Source organism: Malania oleifera, chromosome 4, assembly GCF_029873635.1.
Source record: "Malania oleifera isolate guangnan ecotype guangnan chromosome 4, ASM2987363v1, whole genome shotgun sequence".
NCBI classification, from domain to species: domain Eukaryota; kingdom Viridiplantae; phylum Streptophyta; class Magnoliopsida; order Santalales; family Ximeniaceae; genus Malania; species Malania oleifera.
The window spans coordinates 94341697-94364668 of record NC_080420.1 but is presented as its reverse complement, the minus strand read 5'-3'; the positions used below and the strand labels follow the sequence as shown (position 1 = coordinate 94364668).

General features: G+C 36.8%; 1 protein-coding gene across 1 annotated transcript in view; it reads right to left on the bottom strand.

The window, feature by feature from the left end:
* The window catches only part of LOC131154341 (gamma-tubulin complex component 2), an 87001-nt gene that overhangs the window by 40347 nt on the left and 23682 nt on the right, over positions 1 to 22972 (bottom strand). The window contains exons 6-8 of the mRNA XM_058107044.1: positions 19564 to 19647; positions 19390 to 19488; positions 4374 to 4465 (exon numbers count right to left, since the gene is read on the bottom strand). Coding sequence (XP_057963027.1) covers positions 4374 to 4465; positions 19390 to 19488; positions 19564 to 19647 — 275 coding nt within the window. The remainder of the gene's footprint in view (positions 1 to 4373; positions 4466 to 19389; positions 19489 to 19563; positions 19648 to 22972) is intronic.

Genomic DNA, 22972 nt, shown 5'->3' with positions numbered 1-22972 from the left:
TAAACTTTCCTCCTTGCATGTTGGAACTCATACAATTACTAAGAAAGCATTTTTTTACCTTTCCCCTCCTTTCTCGCTGATTGATGCTCATACACCTTCATATCCATGGCCTTTTTACATACTTTTCCATCCTTGCTTTCCCTAGAAATACCCACCTCTTCTGTGGGTGAATCATTCCCAAACTATTCCAGATTCTGGCCTCCAACTGATTGCAGTTCCTACAATGACTGAAACTTCCCTCCGTACTACATCACTCCCACGCAAACAACCCTACTCCTTGCACTTATCCCTTTGGGCTTTGATATTGCAATGCAAAGACTTTTGGGCCTCTCAGCTACTTGAAACATGACAAATAGAATCCCCTTGACCCTTACTAGCAAGTCGATCAGCTACATAGGCTCCTGTACCTGCCTCCTTTGCAGCAATATTAAGATTATGGGCCTGTTTAATAGAGATTGGCCAATTTGGAATGCAAAGGAATCTCTATTTCTTTCCAAAGAATGCTCCATAACCAAGCCGTGATTACCCTGAATACGAGCATGTTCAAATGGCAGTCCCACCACTAAAATGAACTTCATTCTTTTTAAAGTATCTGGCCCAGGTTCAAGATGAAGAGCAACGACCAAGCCCAATCTTCATCACCTCCTCCTCTCCAAGAGAAACGCTAGCTACCTCAACCAACCTTGCAGCTCCTTCCATAGCCCTAGCCACCTTGACTGTGTGAATCATCGTCTCCAAAAACTCATGTATTCCAGGAAAGAATATTCAGGTTCCTTCAATCGCAACTCACCACCACACCAAGTACAGATCTTACCATTCCCTGCCATTGTTCTCTTCCATCACCACCTGACTCCAATTAGAATATCTTGCTTCCTTCACCTTTGCCACCAGAATCAAGATGGAGATCCCTAGCAAACTTGCAAAACCCATTAGCAAAGCTTTGCCACTCATTACCTTCTGAACCACCTGGGGAAACACAGAAAATCTCTTCCCTTTCCATCCCAACCTTAACTCCAAAAACTTACCCAACTTTGTTAAACCAGTTGGCATGAAATACTGCATACTACCCATTTGAATGCTTCGAAAACCTCTTCCCAATCAACCAAATATTGACAAGCAATGAGAAAATCAATTCGCAGCAACTTTAGGGAATCTCGGCCACCTAGTGCATGAGTGATTGTAATCAAGACTAAAAAAATAAGGACTCTCCACCACTTTGTTCAACATGAAGATCGAATGTCAGTGCATCTCTCTGCCTTATATTGAATCCATGGCACAGTTCATGAAAAAAAAAGAAATGAGACATTTAGTGAGAGAGAAAGAGAGTGCATCCCATTGCAAGAAAGAGAGAGTTAATATGTTCATTATATTACAGCTACTGCACCTTATACCCCATATACCTGCCCTTGATGGTTTTTATTTATAATATTTTAGTTCTAATCATGCATAATTAATTAATTATAGCTACTAATAGTTTCTAATTTTTCATAAAAAGGATTCTATGTTTTACTATTAATTTCCACCATTATCTTAAATCAGAATTGAAATTGACATCAGCATCAAAATTTCCGAGCCTCAAAATTTTACTCAAACTGAAATTTAAGACCTTGCATGCACCCATACTTATTTTCGTTTGGTGTCATTGGGTCCAAACTGAAACAAGTGTTCAGACTTACCTAAGCTTGTCAATAGATTTTTGACAGCCTCTAACAACACATAGTTGCTTCCATTCAACTTCTCATTTGTAGTTTGTGGCAACAAACAAGGAACACGTTTTTGGGGTTCATGGATTCCATCCCAACACAAAACAACTAAGATCAACCACAAATAAGATAAATAGCCCGGAATAAATCACAAGAACAACAATAATGACCATAATACCCTTACTAATTGGCAGATACCAACATTGGTTATAACACCAAATAACTATAGGAAGGATATGTGGGCGTGATTTTCTTTTGTCTATCATCCCCCCTCTTCTTTATTGTGTCTTTTTGTCACAAAATGCCCCTATTTCTTCTTTCACGGTTATAGAAAAGGAATATTTTTCTTGAAATTTTAACTTTCACAGAAATCTTAACAAAGCTGGTTGAGCATCCTTTATTACTCAGTTTGTTGGATGCTTTCCAGCCTTTACCAAGGCAGGATTTAAGAGTCTGGACCTTGGATACTTCTGACATTTTTTTTTATGAACCTATTTCCTCTCATTTGATTCACTCCCTTATATATTTTCCTCTCATTAATTGTATTTAATGAGACAAGACCCCTTCCAAGGTCAAGCCATTTGTTTGGTTGGCGCTTGGCAGTCCTTAATGGAGTTTACACCTACAATCTTCTGTGGAGTTCAAGGCCTTACAAGGCTTTATCCCCAGATGTTTGTGTTAGGTTCTTTGACAGTGCCGAGACCATGGTCTTAAATTTCCACGAAATTGTCGAAATTTCCATTGAAATTTCCAGTTTTTGTCACCCTCGAAATCGAAATGGCAGTCGATTTCCATCTTGCATAATTTCCATCAAAATCTCAACTAATCATCTGAAATTTATCGAAATCTCAAAATTTTAGCAAAACTTATCAAAATTTTAAATATGCAATGAAATTTCCATGAAATTCAAATGAGAGATTTAGGAGTGAAGTGAAAATTTTCTCTTAATATATTTTATTCATTTTTATCGAAACAAAAGATTATTACGAGTGTTTTTGAAATTATATGAAAAAATGAACTTACAACATTTTATTTAACCATTCATGTCTAAATTATCATTCTTTGTATAATAAATAATATTTAAATGATTTACAAATTTCATTTGCATTAACTAAATATGTTTAATGCACATTATCTAACAAATATGTTTGACACACATACTATATTACAACTTTTCCACTCATACACAACATAGATGCATTTTAACTTGTAATATATTAGTCCTAAAAAACTTACATTATATGTCTGTTAACCATTTCTAAAGTTTCACAAAGAATTCCATGCTTTATTATTGATTTTTGTTATTTGTTCTAATCGAAATCAAAATTGACATCGAAATTTCCATACTTTTGGAGCTTTGAAATTTGAGTCGAAATCAAAATTTAAGACCTTGGCTGAGACTCATTCCCAACTTTTCTTGTACAACTCAACAGCTTGAAGTTTGTGGAATAGATTGTTTAGGCTCTTCGGTGAGAAATGCTTGTGCCTGGAGTTGATGGACATTAACTAAATATGTTTAATGCACATTACCTAACAAATATGTTTGACACACATACTATATTACAACTTTTCCACCTCATACACAACATAGATGCATTTAACTTGTAATATATTAGTCCTAAAAAACTTACATTATATGTCTGTTAACCATTTCTAAAGTTTCACAAAGAATTCCATGCTTTATTATTGATTTTTGTTATTTGTTCTAATCGAAATCAAAATTCACATGGAATTTTCCATACTTTTGGAGTTTCGAAATTTGAGTCGAAATCAAAATTTAAGACCTTGGCTGAGACTCATTCCCAACTTTTCTTGTACAACTCAACAGCTTGAAGTTTGTGGAATAGATTGTTTAGGCTCTTCGGTGAGAAATGCTTGTGCCTGGAGTTGATGGAGCCCTTCTTGCTTATTTCTTTCATAGATATTGGGAGGGACAAGGATGGTAATAGGTTGTGGCATTGTGCTGTTCTTGTTTTAATTGCAGCATATGATTGGAAAGAAAAGCTCATACTTTTCATGGACGCTTGCTGACTATACTGCTGCTTTGGATAGAATTGGATTTCTGGAATCTCCGTGGTCTTTCATCTCTGTTTCAAGGGAACACATTTTTTTGGACTTCAAGAAGAATCAGGTGACATTGCTGACAACGTGTTGTTTCTTATTCCATTGGAATTTTCATTTGTACTTTTGGTTTTGCTGATTTACAGTGATACCATATCCTCTGCTTTGTATGTCCTTATTATCTTAATGAAATTTATTGTTTTTTTATCAAAAAGATGATAACAATAATTTTTCATCTTAATGAAATTTTTTTTTTTTTTAATCAAAAATATGATAACAATAACATACTCATATTTCATAGTATAATCACATAAATTCGTAAAACCTTTTGTCAAAGGATAAGAAGCAAAGAATTGAGGTCATACAACCTCAAGTTTAAGCTTTGATCCCTTTTTTTTGCAATGAAAAGGTGCAGAAATGGAGAAATATACTTCTAGCAGCAATTAACTCAAAACTCCAACAAAAGTTTTATAAAAGCATGAGTTTTACTTCTTCGAAGCAAAAAATGTTTCTGATCTTCAATCAAAGAAAGATTTTTACATGGCAAACAGGGTAGAAAAGCCCCCAAAAGCATAATCATGGATGCTTTGTGGGCTTGCTTGAGAGTACCTTTCTAATATGCCAAGATATGCAGAGCTTGCACGTTGTGTCATGTTTTCCAGCAATGACCTCACTGCATTATCACCAGCCATGGCCTTAGCCTGAAATCGAAAAAGTCACAACAATAACTAAAAGAAATGAACCGCAACATTTTGGCACTTAAAATTAATGGAGAAAGAGTACCACCAGAGAGCTTAACAGTCCAATAACATTTTTTTTTGGGTAGCAAAAGAGTTTTATTAACAAAGAGAAGATAGAAAATAATACAACCAGAGAGATAGAATCTGAGAGAAGACAAGAGATCCTCGAAGCAAAAAATAATAATAATAATAATAATAATAATAATAATAATAATAAATAAAATAAAAACTAACAAGTTGTTGATAAGAAACCCTCCTTAAACCCTTCCCGCCATAGTTGACAGAGCTATGCAGAGTTGCTAATTCACACTGCCCTTTCTCGCTTTACTTTTAGCACCATCCAAGCGAATTTCATTCCCCCCCAGGATCAGCCAGCCACATTCCCATTCTATCCAACAATTTTTGAGCTTCAACATCCTTCACACTAACCTCCTCCACAGGGGTGGGTAAAATTCCATCCATACAATGACAATTCATGCCAAGCATTCAACCAAACTCCCTTCCTCAAGAATAGGTAAATCCTCCAACCCTACAACTGGAAGAGTCAGAAACATTACCAAAATGTTCCCAAAACTCATCCAACAGTAAAACATTGTCATAGACGAAATCACTATATTTAACTTTCATTTTCCAAAAGATCGACACCTTTTCCTTCTCAATATGACTTCCTTCATTATCCTACTCTAAACTAGCTTAGAACAATTCCTAGACTCCTAAAAACAAAATCCCGGCAGAAACTCTTTTGAAGAATTTGCTCACCTGCTTGTTAGACTCTGGATGATCCTTGTACGCCTTCATATCGTCAACCTTGTTTCATCCCTTGTCATCCATGATATCCCCAAATCTACGCATCACCTCAGAACACAAACAATTGCCGATTCACTCCTTTCCGTGACCAACTGTCAGAAACTGCTGCTCCACCTGAGTCCCTTCAGAATTAACATCTTCTCAAGAAATCTCTTTCGACATCCCGCCAGGAGAAGATTTATCACACTCAGACAACTGCTATTCCCATCAGCAACCTTTAGGCTCTTTTCCCGTAGTGCAGCCTGAGACCCTTGCCTAATCTTTTCTCTGTAAAAAAAAATGCCTTCCCACCAGTAGAGCCATTGCGAGAACTGCACTGCTCCTTGCACTGACTTTGACCAGGACTAATGCAATATGAGCCCTTCTGAACTTCACCTCTACTTGAAAACCCAAAAATTGAACCCCCTTGGTCCCTACTTAAAAGTATCATCAGAACCTTGGACAGTTGATTTTTGGGGCTGTTTTTTTTTTCTTTTGATAGAAAAAGAAATTCATTAGATAAAGAAAGAATGCACAATCAGGAAAGAAGACATATCCTTAACAAAATCTGGAAATCCCCAGAAACAAAACATAAAAAGGAAACACAAAAAATAAAATATAGCAAATCAAATCAGCAAGCCCTTAGAAAGGACTGCCAATCCCGCTGAAGTGCTGAACATCTGTCAAACACATCCCCTTCAAATTTCCATTGCCCACACACAACAAAGAAACCATAAAATTCACCTTTTACCACACCAACCAATATGGAACCTTCTTACTTGAAAAAATACGTGAGTTCTGTTCCTTCCACAAGCCCCATAACACTGCAAATAAAGAACAATTCCATAAAGCAATACATTCCTTCCTCCTCCCAAACCCCACAAAAGATATTACCAAGAACTCCTTAACTATTCTCAGAAAAACCCAACTTTCTTCAAAATAATTGAATAGCTTATTCCAAACCTTCCATGCAAAACCGCGATGCAAGAAAAATGAGAAACTGATTCTGAACAATCAAAACAAAGCATACATATGTCAGCAGATAAAGCCTTTAAAGGTCTCTCCATCTGCAGCAGGTCATTAGTGTCTATCCTATTAAGCACAACCAACCAAAGAAATGCTTTGATTTTATGGGGGATTTATTTTCCACGTTGCTTTGTAAAGAGAGAAGGAATGATTGGAACCAAACAAAAAATCAAAGAAAGAACCCGAGCAATCCAACAACCAAGATCGACTATCATCCTCGAAAGATACCCTCCAATTATTCAACATAGCCAACAAAGAAGATGATTCAATAGTTTCCCTATCATTCAAGGCTCTCCTAAGATGAAAATCCTAAGAAGGTAGAGGACCTCCCGAATCTACAATATACGAAGAAATGGGATCATTTTGCCCTGAGCTCAAATGAAATAAACAAGGAAAAGAGGTGGCCAAAACAACATCCCCCCCCTCCCCCAACCAAATATCTTCCCAAAACAAATGTTGCAATCCTTACCCAACACAAATTTGCTATGGGGAATAAGGAGAGGGTAAATCTGGGAAATAGATTTCCATAGGCTTTCCGAAGAATATCTAGAACCCAAATTAGTTACCCACTCATTCCCATCAAGTCCAAATTTACTTTTGATTAGTTTATGCCACAAGGAGGAAACCTCTAACTGGAACCACCAAAGCCATTTAGCCAAAAGAGGCATGTTTTCAAATACCAAACTTTTAAGACCCAAACCACCCTCTCTCTTAATCCTACACACCAATTCCCAATTCACAATTCACTAAGCAATCCTTAAAGCCCCCACCCCTGACCACAAAAAATCTCTCATAATTCTCTCAATATTGCTAGCAACTCCCTTTGGAATTTCAAAAATAAACAAAAAACACACTTCCTTTATGACAACATAGTTCTCATAAGAGATCTAGATACTTCTATACCCAAGAAGTATTTCAACGGTCCCAAATCTTTGGTTAAAACTTAGTTTGTAGAAAACGTTTGAGACTCTAAATACCTTTATCATCATTTCCTGTAATAACAATATCAACCAAATACACAACAAGGATCCTACCCAATGAAGTACGACAATAAAACAAAGAATGATCCACTGCATACCGTCGAAGACCAAACTCAGGTACTACAGCACTAAAACAACTAAACCATGCTATGGGCTCATTTTAAACCATATAGTGCCTTCTTGAGCCAACACACTAAGCCTAACTCCTCCTGAGCAACAAACCCACGAGGTTGCTCCATATAGACCTCCTCCTTAAGAGCACCATGCAATAAGGCATTATTAACATCTAACTGATGCAAAGGCCAATGACAAGTCGTAGCCAAGGAGATGAACAGATATAACTAAGTTTTGCAATCAGTGAAAAAATGTCAGAATAATCCAAACCATATACTTGAGTATACCCCTTAGCAACAAGACCGGCCTTTAGACGAGCCGCGGAACCATCACGGTTGACTTTCACAGTGTATACCCAGCGACAACCAACCACAAACTTGTTAGGAGGAAAAGATACCAAGTCCAGTGCCATTGTCATGTAAAGCATTCATCTCTTCAACCATAGCATTCCTCAACCCAGAGTGGGCTAAGGCTTCCAAAACAAATTTAGCAAGGGCAGATAATGATAGACCAGTAACAAAACAATAATAGGTGGGAGAAAAGCAGTCATAGCAAACATAGTTGGAAATGGGAAGTTCGGTATGTTGGAGATGTTTCGAATTCCAGCAGTTTTTGGTTCTATATTTAGTGGATTAACGGCAGTAATGTCTTTTCTTGCTGTTAATTTTCAGCTTTTTTTTTTTTTTAATGTCTTCCAACAGCTAGATATTAATGGTGGTATTTGAACGGTCAAATACGATTAATCTGCTGCAATAACCGGCTGGAAGCTACTCCTCTATGCAGCCTATAAAAAGGCTATCTCCAGCCCTTTCCAAAACACAACCAAAGAAACTTATCTCTTTTCTTTATTACATAATTTTTCTCTCCATCATCCAGTAGTAGTCTCTCGTTGATATCTTGTTATTATTTTCTTTTCTATCGTCTTATTCTTGTTTCTTTTCCTTCCTCTACATTGGGTGACTGTATACTATACCTCCTAAAGCTCTGGAGTTTGTGAGTGCACACAAACCCAAGACTAGCTGAGTAAACCTGGAGATCGTGCGCATTGTGACTATTTGCACCAAGAGATTTTCTCCGTAGGCGTAAAATCAGTTTTAAGAACAGTGGTCCTACCATGCCATAGCTTCTCTTTTTGTAGTTGTCTCACTAATTTAATTTAAGTTATTATTTTTACATCTTAATTCATACAATCTTAAAACCGAAATGGACGCTCTCAATCCGACACCGAAGAAACTACTAGCAGATCTCACCCATGTGGAATCTTTTGATGGGACCAATTACAAGCGTTGGAAAGAAAAAAATTTATTTTTCCTTAAAAACGCTGTCAGTGGTCTATGTTCTAGAAACTCCCCAACCTCAACCAGAAGGAAATAATAACCACATCATATTAAAGTGGGAGGAAGACAATGAGAGGTGCAAGAACTACATTCTCAATACTTTGGGGAATGAGTTTTATGATGTTTACTGTAAGTATGACACTGCCAAGGAAATATGGGAAATCTTCAACAAGAACTTCATCACAGAAGACGTTTGAACCAAGAAATTTCCTTGCAGCAAATTCCTGCGCTACAAGATGACAAATGAAAAAACACTAGATCTCCAAAATCGAGAATTTTAAACAGCTTCCCTAATTGCTAAGTTGTTACCATCTTGGAACGAGACTAAGGGAACTTTGATGCATAAGAAGAAGGATATGAACTTAGAACAACTTATTGCCTACCTGCAGATAGAGGAAGCTAATAGAAAAATGGCAGTTCAGAATAATGAAGTAATGGGAAAGGAAAATTTGGTGGAAGATGGCCAGGCGATATCTATGGGAAACTTCGGAACTGGGAAGCAAGCTAAGGGAAGCTATAGAAACAGAAGGTTCAACACCAGAGGAAACAACCAAACCAACAATCGACTGCACAACCGAATCAACAACCATGGAGACAATCGGAATGGACCATTCTGACAATCGACTGAGATACAACTCCTCCAACATAAAGAAGACACAAGGTAACTGTTATGTTTGTGGTAAACCTGGACATCATGCACCTCTTTGTAGGTTTCGCCAGAAGGGTGGCAATAATAGTAGTAGTAGTAGTAATAATAATCATAATAATAATAATGACAAGCCCCAAGCCAATATAGTAGAAGATGAGGAGATTGCTGTTGTGCTATCCGAGGTGAATCTTGTGGAAAATCCACATGACTGGGTAGTGGATATTGGTGCCACTAAATATATATGCAGTGATCGTAATATTTTCAACATATATGAAAATTTTGATCAGGAATCAGTATTTATGGGTAATGCCCAATCCTCATCTATGCTAGGAAAGGGTATTGTGAACGTTAAGATCACCTCTAGAAAAACATTAAGCTTGACTAATGCAGCATGTACCAGATATCAGGAGAAACTTGATTTCTGGATCCATCCTCAATACGGTTGGTATCAAACTGGTTTTTGAGTCAAACAAATTGATCTTGACTCGTAACATTGTCCTCCTGGGTAAGGGTTACAGTAATAATGGACTATTTGTGTTGAATGTTATAAATAGTATGAATAAAAATGTTTGTTCTTCTGCTTATTTAGTTGATTCATTAGATCTTTGGCTTAATAGATTAGGACATATAAACTTTGCTTCTGTTAAAAGAATGCAGAATCTAGGTTTAATAGCAAACTTAGCTAACTCTAACAAAGAAAAATGTGAAATTTGTGTAGAAGCTAAATTTATTAGAAAACCTTTTAAATCTGTGAAAACTAGAAGTACACAATTATTAGAACTCATCAATAGTGATTTAGGAGAATTTAAAAATCAGATGAGTAGAGGTGGTAAAAAAATATTACATAACCTTTGTTGATGACTTCTCAAGATATACAATATTTTATTTATTAAAATCAAAAGATGAAGCTAAAGATGCTTTTATTAAGTTTAAAAACAAAAGTGGAAAATCAAAAAATAAGAAAATTAAAAAATTAAGAACTGATCAAGGAATACGAATCAAGATTTTGCAGTGAATTTAGTGAACAAAATGGATAATACATGAAGTAATAGCTTCTTATACACCTTAACAGAATGGTATAGCTGAAAGGAAAAATAGAACATTGAAAGATATGATGAATGTAATGTAAATAAGTTCAGGTTTGCCTTCTTATGTCAGGAGAAGCTATTCTATCTACTAATCATATAGTCAATGAAATATCACCTAAGAAAAGTGATAAAACACCTTTTGAATTATGGAATGGCTATAAACCCAACCTAAAATATTTGAAAGTGTGGGGATGTTTAGCTAAAGTAGGTTTGCAAAAAGTAAAGAAAAGGAAAATTTGTCCTAAAACTAAATAGTGCTACATATAGATTCTTAATCATTAGATCTAATAATAATATGTTACAACCGAAAACAATAATAGAAGCGCGAGATGCAAAAAAAATTTGAAAACATTTTTCCTTTAAAACATAAAGAAGAAATAATAGATAAAACATCTTATGGAAAAGAAATTGTTGACAACAATGCAAAAAAATCTTGAACCTATGAAAAGTAAAAGACTTAGAAAGTAAACAACTTATGAATCTAACTTGGTGACAAATTTTCTAGTTGAAGATGATCCACTTACATATCAACAAGTTATAACTTCACTAGATGCTATGTTTTGGAGAGAAGCAATCGAAGATGAATTAAAATCTTTAAGAATAAATAACACATGGGATCTTATAGATTTACCACCTAGATATAAAACAATAGGGTGTAAATGGGTATTCATAAACAAGTTGAGACCAGATGGTAGTATTGATAAGTTTAAAGCTAGATTACCAAAAAGAAGGGGAAGATGTTTTTGATACTTATTTGCCAATTACAAAGGTCAAAACTATTTGAGTTTTAATAGCCTTAGCTTCTATATATAACCTCTATATACACCAGATGGATGTAAAAACTGCATTCTTGAATGGTGATATAGAAGAAGAAATTAAACTGCACTCTTGAATGGTGATATAGAAGGAAAAATTTATATGGAGCAACTTGAAGGATATAAAGTAGATATTGTCAAGAATAAAGTTTGTAAATTAGTTAGATCTTTGTATGGACTTAAACATGCACCTTTACAATGGCATGAAAAGTTCGATAACATTCTTATAAGTGATGGATATAAAATTAATGAATCGCATAAATGTTTGTAAAGCAAATTTGATGGTAATAGTGGTGTAATAATATGTTTATATGTTGATAATATGTTAATATTTGGCACCAGTATAAAAATCGTCAACTCAACGAAATTGTTTCTAGCCTCAAAATTTGAAATGAAAGACTTGGAACAAGCAGACGTAATTCTAGGTATAAGAGTTATACGTGAGCACAATGGTATTTGTTTATCCCAGTCACATTATGTGTTAAAAATTATGAAAAAATTTTTATCATGTTGATTGCACACCTGTTAAAACACCTTATGACGCTAGTTTGCAATTAAAGAAAAATAAAGGTGATCCTATTGCTAAGGTTGAGTATGCTCAGATAGTGGGTTCTTTAATGCGTTCAATGAATTATACACTCTCAGATATTGCATTTGCAGTATGTAGACCTAGTAGATAAAATCATAATCCTAGGCATAACCACTGGATAGTACTAAAAAGGGTGTTGAAATATCTTAAGGATACTACAAATTATGGACCATTTTATTGTAGATCCCAACAGTTGTAGAAGCATTTTCTGATGCTAATTGGATATCAGACACAACTGATATCAGTCTATGGGTGGCTATTTTTTACTTTAGTCAGTGCTGCTATTTCTTGGAAATCCCATAAACAGACATGCATAGCAAAGCCCACTATGGAGACATAGTTTGTAGCTTCGGAGAAAACAGCTAATGGGGCTGATTGGTTAAGGAATATGTTGGCAGATATTCCTTTGTGGGTTAAACCGATACCACCTTTGTCCATAGGTTGTGATTGCCTAGCAGCAATAGCTCGAGCAAATAATAAGACCTATAATGGCAAGAGTAGGCATATACACCTAAGATAAAAGATAGAGAATTAATCTCACTTGGAGTGATCACTTTGAGTTATGTGAGATTAAAGACAAATTTAACAAATTCTTTGACAAAGGGACTAGCTAGAAAGCTAGTAGAAGAAACATCGAGGGGGTTGGGTCTTAAGCCCTTAACATAAACTACTAATGATGGCAACCCAACCTATATGATTAGAGATCCCATGAATTAAGTCCAATGAGTAATAACAAGTCATTGGGTAGTTTGTTGAGCACTATTTTTTTGTTTGGCTCATCCCTATGGTGTTGGAATAGTACACCGACAACATATGTGTTGATGAGTTTATCTCTTAATGAATCCAAAGCCTTTGTTAGGTGGTGTGTTTAGTTGTAGTTACACACTTGATGGATTCACCTATATGAGTGTGGAAGTAGGGCCGTTTCCTATGAAAGTTTAGTGGGCTAAAACTTTTTAGAGCATTCATGAAAATCTAGGTATGGTGCATGGCCTATTCGTACCAACCCACAAGAGCCTTGTATTTAGAAATGTCATGTGAGTTGTATGTTTATAGAGTTGCACTAAAAGAGGTGGCTTAAGATTATAAAATTCACCAAGTTCTTGCCGCTCTTAGCACACATTGTCTAAGTGCAATTCAAACTGAAAGGTATTGTCACCCTTTGCATGACTTTTCGTGGTTACCCAACCTCTTTTTTTACTTTTGTTTTTTTATTTTGTTTTGTTTTGTTTCATAATTTGGAACATATGGAGGATTGTTGGAGATGTTTCAAATTCCAGCAGTTTTTGGTTTTTATTTTGTGGATTAATGGCAGCAGTTTTTTTTCTTGGTGTTAATTTTCAGCTATTTTTTTGTTTAATGTCTTCCAACAGCTAGATATTAATGGTGGTATTTGAATGGTTAAATACCATTACTCTGCGGCAATAACAGGCTGGAAGTTACTCCTCTATGCAGCTTTAAAAAGGCTATTTCAGGCCCTTTCCAAAACACAACCAAAGAAACATATCTCCTTTCTTTCTTACATACTTTTTTCTCTCCATCATCTAGTAGTCGTCTCTAGTAGATATCTTCTTATTATTTTCTTTTCTAACATCTCATTCTTGTTTATTTTTCTTCCTCTACATTGGGTAACCATATACTATAGCTCCTAAAGCTCTGGAGTTTGTGAGTGCACAAAAACCCGAACCTAGCTGGGTAATCTTGGAGACCGTGCGCACTGTGACTATTTGCTTCGATAGATTTTCTCCGTAAGCACAAAATCAGTTTTAAGGACAATGGTCCTACCACACCTCAGCTTCTCTTTTTGTAATTGTCTCACTAATTTAATTTAAGTTATTATATTTATTACATCTTAATTCTTACAGGATACATGTGCTTTTACCTTTCCGAACAGCAATCGGAGGATCAACATCATGGGATCATCAAACGAGGAAACCAAAGGCGTGGCAGTAGAAGCTAAAGGAGACCCTCTTCCTAGGAGCCTCTGTCATGAATACACCAGCAAATTAGGATGATCAAGGCGACAAGAAGGACTCGAACTGCATGGAGACTCAAATGGTTGATTGGGCAAGGACAACAAACTAGAATCAGAAAGATTAGGCAAAGGAAGGGACTCATCAGGCTCGGAAGCACTAACGGACTAGGTGTAGTATGGTATAAACTCAAAGAAGGTAACATCTACGGAAACAAATAAATGATGCAGCACAGGACTATAATGATGATATCCCCATTGAGTATATGAGTATCCTAGAAAGACCTTTTATAGCATGAGGATCCAACTTATCCACCCCAAGAGTTAGTTAATGAAAAAAGGACACACACCCAAATAAACGAGGGAGAAAGAGTAAAGGTGAATTAGGAAAGAGAATGGAGTAGGGAATTTTACCATTAAGAACAGAGGATGGCATCCTATTGATCAAATAGGAAGCAGTAAGTCTAGCATCACTCCAAAACACTTTAGGTGTATGCATTTGATAAAGTAAGGTGCAAGTGATTTCAAGGATATGTCTATTTTTCCTCTCTACAACCCCATTTTGTTGAGGAGTGTGGGCACATGATAATTGATGGACAAAAACAAACTGAGTCATAAGTAGTAAATTGTGAACTAAAATAATCTTTAGCATTATCATTTCAAAGTATTCAAACTGGAAAACCAAATTGAGCCTTTATTTCAGAACAAAAGGCACAAAATATATTAAATAAATCATAATGACCTTTTATTAAATATAGCCAAGTCATTCTTAAATAATCATCCACAAAGGTTACAAAGTGTTGAAAACCCAACTTAGACACAACTCTACTAGGAGCCCGAACATCATAATGGACTAACATAGAAGGGCTTGCAACCCATTTATTGACTCAGGAAGCGAAAGGGGCACAATGGTGTTTTCCCAACTGACAAGACTCACAATCAAGACTAGACACAAAACTCAAATCAAGAACAAGACAATTCAATTTTTCCAATGAAGAATGATCAAGGGAACAATGAATTTGGAGAGGTGTGGCAGCAACAGTGCAGGCGGTTGAAGGAGATAGCGGCTCAAAGTGATAAAGTCCACCAACTTCACACCCTCCGCCAATCGTCTTCCTCGTCTTCAAATCCTAAATAACCAAAGAATCAAGGAAGAATGTTATTGAACAATTCATAGATTTAGTAATCTTGCTAATTGACATAAGATTGAAAGGAAACTTAAGAATATACAAAACTGAATGAAGAGAAATAAAAGAAGTGGGATTTACAGTCTCAGCTCCCTTTATGACAATGGTGGATCCATCAGCAAAAGTAACACAAGGTAAATTTGCAAGATATTGAAGAGTAAAGAAGAAATTAGGTATACCTATGATATGATCAATGGCAATGGAGTCTATGAGCCATCACCCAAGGACTAGGACGAGAAGTACTTGATGATAGGCATATTGTGGGATTACCTGTTTGGGCAAGAGATGTAATGGGAAGAGAAGCTTGTTGTGATGCTTTATATTGTTGGAACTTGGAATACTCTTCCTTTGACATGGATACAATACGCTGCCACCCACTCAGCCCTAAAGGGGTGGAGTCGATGGTGGCTGCATTGGCTACCCCCAAAGCTATGAAGTCAATGGCGGCTGCATTAGCAACATGTGAAGGTTTACCATGGAGATCCCAAGATTGCTCAATAGTATGATTAGCTCGACCACAATGAGTACACTAAGGAGTGTCTCTATCTCATCCATCCTACCACCACAACCACTCGAACCACCTCGATAACTTCTATGCTTATTTGGTAGAGAACTAAAATCACCCTATGTAGCAAAGGTTGTCCTCTTAAAGCCAGATGCAAGAGCAGAGAATGTCTGCTAAAGGAAGCACGAAGGACATGAGAATAAACATCAGCAAACGATGGCAACCCTGCACTACTATCTAAGACCATACTGCCTCAAACTCAGGTCTCAAGCCCTCTAGAACCCGAAGAACTATCATCTGCACCCTTTGCTTCTGCATCTCATGAACGTCGGCAGTTATACGTTGCACAACACAAAGCTCCTCATGAATATGTTTCATCTCTCCAAAATAATCTACAATGCTCCTATCTCCTTGCTGTAACTGAAAGTATTCCTAGGATAAATCATACATACATGCACCGTTACTTGAGTATAGAAGAGTGGCATAATCCCAAATCTCCTTGCACGTATCTAGATACATGCACATCCGTGCAATCTATGGCACCATCGAATTCCATAAGAAAGAACAATCAAGGCATTCTTTTGAATCCACACTTCTTTTCTTTTCTCAACAAAAGGATCAGATTGGAGCAAGTGGTCAGATTTTCCTAGACCTGCTAAATAAACCCGGACAGCTTTAGATCATTGAACATAATTCTTTCCATGCAACGTTTGAGCTGTTATCTGTGGCAGCGATGAAGGAAACAAGTTTTTGGGATTCATAGACTCCATCCCAACACTCACAAACTAGCAGCCACACCATTCTCAAACATGAAGAACAATCAAGACTAATCGGGACAATTACAAACGATGTTAAGCACCAACACAACCACGGACAAGGTAAACGACTTAGCAACTGATATAGCACTGCAACAGCTTCACAACTTAACTTACGAACACTACCACTGCTCCAAGAAACTCAAAAAGAAGCCTTGACGATCACCGAACAAAAACTAACGGATTACCAAAAGTGCATGGTCGAAAAAGGTTGGATCTTTGAGCGAAAAACATCCCCAACAGCTTGATAATGTAGTCTAGAGAAGGAATCAGAACATTGCAAAGGAAAAAGTGGCCGAAAACTCTCTCACGTGCCAGTGTGTGGGGTCGGCACTGCCAGCAGTTGGCCAGCGTGTGGGGCTGTTGTCAGCGATGGGATTTTGTGGGGGTAGGCTTCAGAGGGTTATGTTTTTGGCCATATGGTTGGTTTTTTGTAATAATGAAGGATGGGAGTGGGCCTGAGAAAGGTAGTGACGAGATGGTGTTTCCTGGCGACAGCCAAGTATATGATAGAGTTTAGGTTGGATCTCGCTCTGATACCACGTTGAGATTTTGAATAGAATGAATGACCTAACTTGAAGATAGGTCTCTCCCTCTATTTATAATTCAAATCAAATACATTCTAATGACAATAATACCATTACTAACTCTTTCTAATTAACATATTAACAAACATAATAATAATACTAAAAGACATAAATAAACTCTAATAGTCTAACCAACAACATTCTGGTTTTGGGCCTGTTCATTTATCTAAGATGTAAAAAAGCCTCCTTTATTTCCATTAACTGGCCCATGTCCAAAACAATCATCAAACACCCAGGCCAACTCCCCCCAAGCTTCATTGTGTTCTCATCCCCAAGAGAAACTCTAGCCACCTTTGTCACCATCGCCACCCCTACCGAAACTCTAGCCACCTCAGCTGCAGGAAAAGTAACCTCTAGATGAAGATTAATAGCTACCAGTGATGAATGCCCAATTTGCCATTTGCATCTCACCGCCACAACATGCACAGAACTGATTCTTTTTCTGTCTCCAAACCAGTCTCAGCAATGCCTAGCTGGCCTCCTTCACCTGCACCACCGGCATCAAGAAGGAAAATCCTAGCCAACACTTAAATTACTTTTACAAATAGTTGCTTCCCATATCCTTTTGATCCACCAGGAACAAACACCAAAACCCTCTTTTCTTTCCAACCAAGCCCCGAGTCCAAATACATGCCAACCTTCAGAGCTTGAATCACCATCTAGTACAGCAATACCTCATCCTGCCAATATTAATGTTTCAAAATCCCCAAACCAACCTTCCAAAAATTGACAACAACCCATCTGGAAACCACTTTGCAGCACTTGAAGACAGCCTTCCCAACTATTACAAAATGGATTGTGCTCAAGAATGAAAAAAGATACACCTCGCCCATTTTATCCAACTTCAGATCAAAGATCATCCCCTCAATCTGTACACAACATTTGAGATCCTCTCCTGTCATCTCCTGCTGCAGCCATAACGAATTTTACCAAGATTGAGAGAGAGAAGGAGAAAGGGAGAGGTTTTGAGAGAGAGAGCATCACAAGAGACTTTTTAAATTCAGGAAATGATATTCTTATTCCAACAACATTTTATTCTCTCAAAAATTTAACCATTTGATGCTTTTGATTCTAACGGTTGTGCAAAAAAGGGGGTGAAACAGAGAATAGGTTTAATATGGATAGGACAAAACAAGATTATAAAAGAGGAAGCTGGGGAGAGAAGAAGAAGAAGATAAATAGGAAACTTCACTAAAAATTGCACATAAGCATAACTTTGCTCATTCTATAATCTCTACCCCACAAGTCGGACACTTAGGATTACTCTATAATCTCTTCCCACGAGTTGGACACTTATAATTGCTCTGAAGAAATAAACATTTTAACAAGACAACTATTAAAATTGACAACCAATAAAAAGGGCAGCCCGGTGCACATAGCTCCCACATATGCGGGACCAAGGAAGGGGTGGATCACAATGCATCTATGATGCAACCTTACCTTGCATTTTTGCAAGAGGCTGTTTCACAATCAATACTTATTAAATAGTCTAATTTTAAATAACTTTGTATGTAATAATAACCAATCCTATGCTAATTTCCCAAATAATCCCAAAATTGCCCATTTCTTTTTTTTATAAAGAATTTATTAGAAGAGATAAGAATGTACAACAAAATAAATAAATAAATAAATAAAGTGGAAAAGAAAGGAAAATCAGGAGCATAAGTAATCCTCTCTTTACAACAATAACAAAAAATTACATCAGGAGATCATCCAAATCTGAAAGCCAAGTCAATGAAGCAGAGCCAACCAGTCCTGCTGCAGGTCTCCCAGAGAAACATGACAAAAACAGTCATTAGCCAACACCCACAAAGACGCAAGATAAACCACTCTACTCCAAACCAAATTATTTTCTGTGGCCACCCCTTTGAAAATTTCCGTTTCTCTCCAACCAAACACACCAAATAACAGCCATAATAGTGCAACACCACAAGGCTTTCCTATCCTTAGCTTTTTGAAAACCTCTAAATGTGATAGAGCAAAAAGCCTTCGAAGTGGAGAGACAAATCCAACCTTCACCACATATACTAAATCATTTATTCTAGACAGCCCAAGTAAATGGGCAATTAAGAAACAAGTGTGAGGAAGTCTCCCCACTACTCAAATAAAGGACACAAACATCCGGTGACAGGGCCTTATTAGGTCTTCTCTTCTGAAGCACATCATTAGTATTTGTTCTATCAAGTACCAGTCCAAATAAAAGATTCTATTTTGAGGGAGCTTTATCTTTCCAAATCGAAGAGTATAAACCCAAGGGATCCTCATTAGGGTTGGGAGTCAAATAAGAGAAAAAAGATTGACATGCTCTGTGTCATCATTCTACCTTGATTCTTCTGCATGTTCTCGCAATACTCTCCATGAATTTGCCTAAAAGTTTTCTCAAATGATATTTCAATATGGTAACATCTCAGACTTGCTCAAAGATAATATTATACCTGGCTCTGCAAGAGGTTAAGAACCGCAGAACCCAAAAAATTATTTGCCGAAGCTTTCTGCACTACAGCGGACAGAGCTTGCATTGATCCCATCATTGGCTGCAACGCATGGTGAAAGATACAATAAGTGAATATTCTAGAAAAGGTTGTTTTTGGCTCAAGATAAAGTCAAACCTGACAGTAAAACCACAATCCATGTATGGAAAGCCTTCCCAGCCGAAATTGGTGTTCAAGCTGTGCCACCATTGCCTGGTAATCCTGATAGAAAAAATTGTGGCAGCAGATTAGTAGTGGCAACCATTTATATCTAATGTACGAACAAATGAGAATTGTGCTGTGTTAGTAAAGTGTGCCCTTTTAAATAGGATTTGCAGGGTATCAATTAGATTTATAGAGCACTGCATGGAATTTAACCATATGCTATCAAATGGGCACAATAACATGTAAAAAGACCTGTTATCATCATTCAATTTTGTAGTTTCTATTTTCGTACCTATGGGTGCAGGAACATGGATGAGAAACATTGAAAAATATTGGCCATGACCATAGAATTTTATCTCCATTTCTGTCATGTAACTTTCTTTGGTATATATAAACAAACATACATTCATATAGGAAGAGTAAAGGATGAAAAATAAAAAGGCAAGAAGTCCTACCCTTGAAGGAAAAAAAAAAAAAACAAAGGGCAGCCTGGGTCACAACGCTCCCGCATAAGTCCAAGGAAGGGCAGCCCAGTGCACAACGTCCTACCCTTGAAACCGAGTTCCATAGCGATGCAAGGTAAACCACTCTATATCACAAAGTAAAACCAATGAGGTTGAGAACACTGAAATCCTGTCATTTATTTTCCTTCCGTACCGCCCATATAACAACAAAACAATCATATTGCTAGAAGATCACCCAAACACCCAAGTCCACATCCACAAAAAAATCCTCCACCATATTTCAATGAACTAGCATCTCACCCCAAAAGGTTCATTAAGGACCAATGTTGAACATCTTTGCCCCTAAAAAATTTAAATTGCACAATTCTCCATGAAACACTTCTCCTTTATCTCCCAAACCTTATTTGACACACATACAATGATTAGTAACAAACATGGTCTTAAATTTCCATGAAATTGTCAAAATTTCTATCAAAATTTCCAATTTCGATCACACTTGAAATTGAAATGGTTGTCAATTTCCATTTTACATAATTTTTGTCTAAAATTTCAACGAATCATCCGAAATTTATCAAAATCTCAAAAATTTAGCAAAACTAATCAAAATTTTAACTATAGAATGTAATGTTCTACACTTCAAATGAGAAATTTAGGAGCAAAGTGAAATTTCTCTCTTTATTTCTTTTTTATTTTAATGAAACAAAAGATTATTATGAGCGCTTTTAAAATTGTATGAAAAAATAAACTTCCAACAACATTTTACCTAACCATTCATGTCAAAATTATCATTATTTGTATAATAGATAGTATTTTAAATGATTTATGAATTTCATTTGCATTAACTTAATATGCTTAATGCACATTATCTTACAAATATGTTTGACATACATATTATATTACAACTTTTCCACCTCATACACAACATAGATGTATTTAACTTGTAAAACATTAGTCCTAAAACTTATATTATTAAGTCTATTAACCATTCCTAAAGTTCAATAAAAGAATTTCATGCTTTACTACTGATTTCCATTATTTTTTTCAAATCAAAATCGAAATTTCCGTTGAAATTTCTGTACTTTTGCAGCTTCAAAATTTGAGTCCAAAATTGAAATTGAAGACCTTGCCAGTAGGATGGTTGTCCTGTAAAAGTACTCCAACATCAGTACCTCAAAGGGCTTCATTATGTCTAGACGAGCCAATGTTGGATCTTGCATCATGGCTTCCTTCAAGTTGTCAAAGGCTTCAAAATTTAGTTAATGGGGTAGTCTTTGAGTACCCTCCATGAACTTGCCATGGTAATTGGCGAGTCTAAGAAAGGAATACAACTCCTTGATTGTCAATGGGGTCTTCCAAGTCCCAACCTTGGATAGCTTTCACCTTCTCCATATCCATCCAAATAACGACCTTGTTCAACCATATGACCAAGGAATTGATATGCTTATGAGAGAAAGAGCACTTCTCTCTCTGCATGTGTAGGTTGTTCTCCTTCAGCATGTTGGACACCTAGGATGCTCTTCATGTTCCTCTAAAGTGGAACTATAGACAATGATGTCACCTAGGCATACCACAATGAACTTCTTGAGAAAGTCATGAAAGTACCCGATTCATTGGTACGTACCTTGTCGGGTAAGTTCCGACCCGCATATTTTACCCAAGCTTCATCCTGGTCATGGATAGATCACCCAGGTTCGGGTAAGGTTCGTCCACGGGAAGGTGAGTCACGGCCTAAGATCAGACCGAAAGAAGTAGCATCTCCATTGTACTTGGGATACCCGTATAACCATTGATAATTGTTCGGTTTTCTGTAATTTTTTCCATACTATGTTCCCACTCACGACCCATGCAACAAGCTATACCATAGGAAGGTTACAATTTTGAAGATGCGATACACATTAGGTTTTCGTAGATTTCATCGTTCAAAAAATTATTCGCACCAAATGAATGGAGAGGAAATAAACAAAAAAAAAAAGAATCAATCCGCATTTGAGTTCAGATTGTAATTTTGAAAAGTAGCTAGCACATCCATCAACCAAAAGGGCATCACCAATAACTCATTTAGTTGTTTCCTCAATTTGTTAACTTTGGAGGCATTGGCCCTTTAGTAGGAGGCTTCATTCAAGTAGCAACTTGATCTTATGCTCCACACCACGTCATAGAGACAAGTTTTGTAGTAGCTTATGTGACATCAAAACTTTTTGTATTCATCCAATGCATATTGGATTACAGTAGGCATAAGCTCTTGTACTAAGTCTATATCCACCACTAACTTGGTCCACCCCATCTCAATCCCTTCTTTAGTTGCATGGAAGAAAGGAACTTCTTGTTGTCCTCTTTCTTCACCATTGCTTACACCATGCAAGGGTGATCTCTAATTAGACAAAGGAATCAGCAAACGGCAACTATTGAACAGCTGTGAAATTTGCATGTCTCACCCATTGTCCAAGCTTCACAATGACTTGCTTGGCTACTCTTGGCGTTTGTTGGGCTGCAGAAATAACCCATGAGTCCTATGTCTTTATACAACTTCAAGTTGAGTCTCTCTGCTTCCCAATGTGAGAAAAAGTTATGGGTAGCCCTAATATCCACCATAGTATGGGTTATCTTCCCATTGATACCCAAATCCACAAACATTAACCCTTTAGCATGGGTAACTTTAAGCTCTTTTGTATGCTTCTCCAACACATTGAGTAATTACATTGCACCTATTCTAGGGGTTTCCTCCTTATGCTCAACTTATCCTAGTATCCCCTTTGCCAAGCAGGTTTGCAAAGCATTGAGTCATCACTTGTTAGCCTAATCAACAACTTTATAAAGGCTTCAACATGAGATGCATGCAACCTATCCTTACGAAAGAATGTGCTGAAAGATCAACGCTTTCTTTGAAGTTGATGCCTTGGTGTAAAGTCCTCCACACT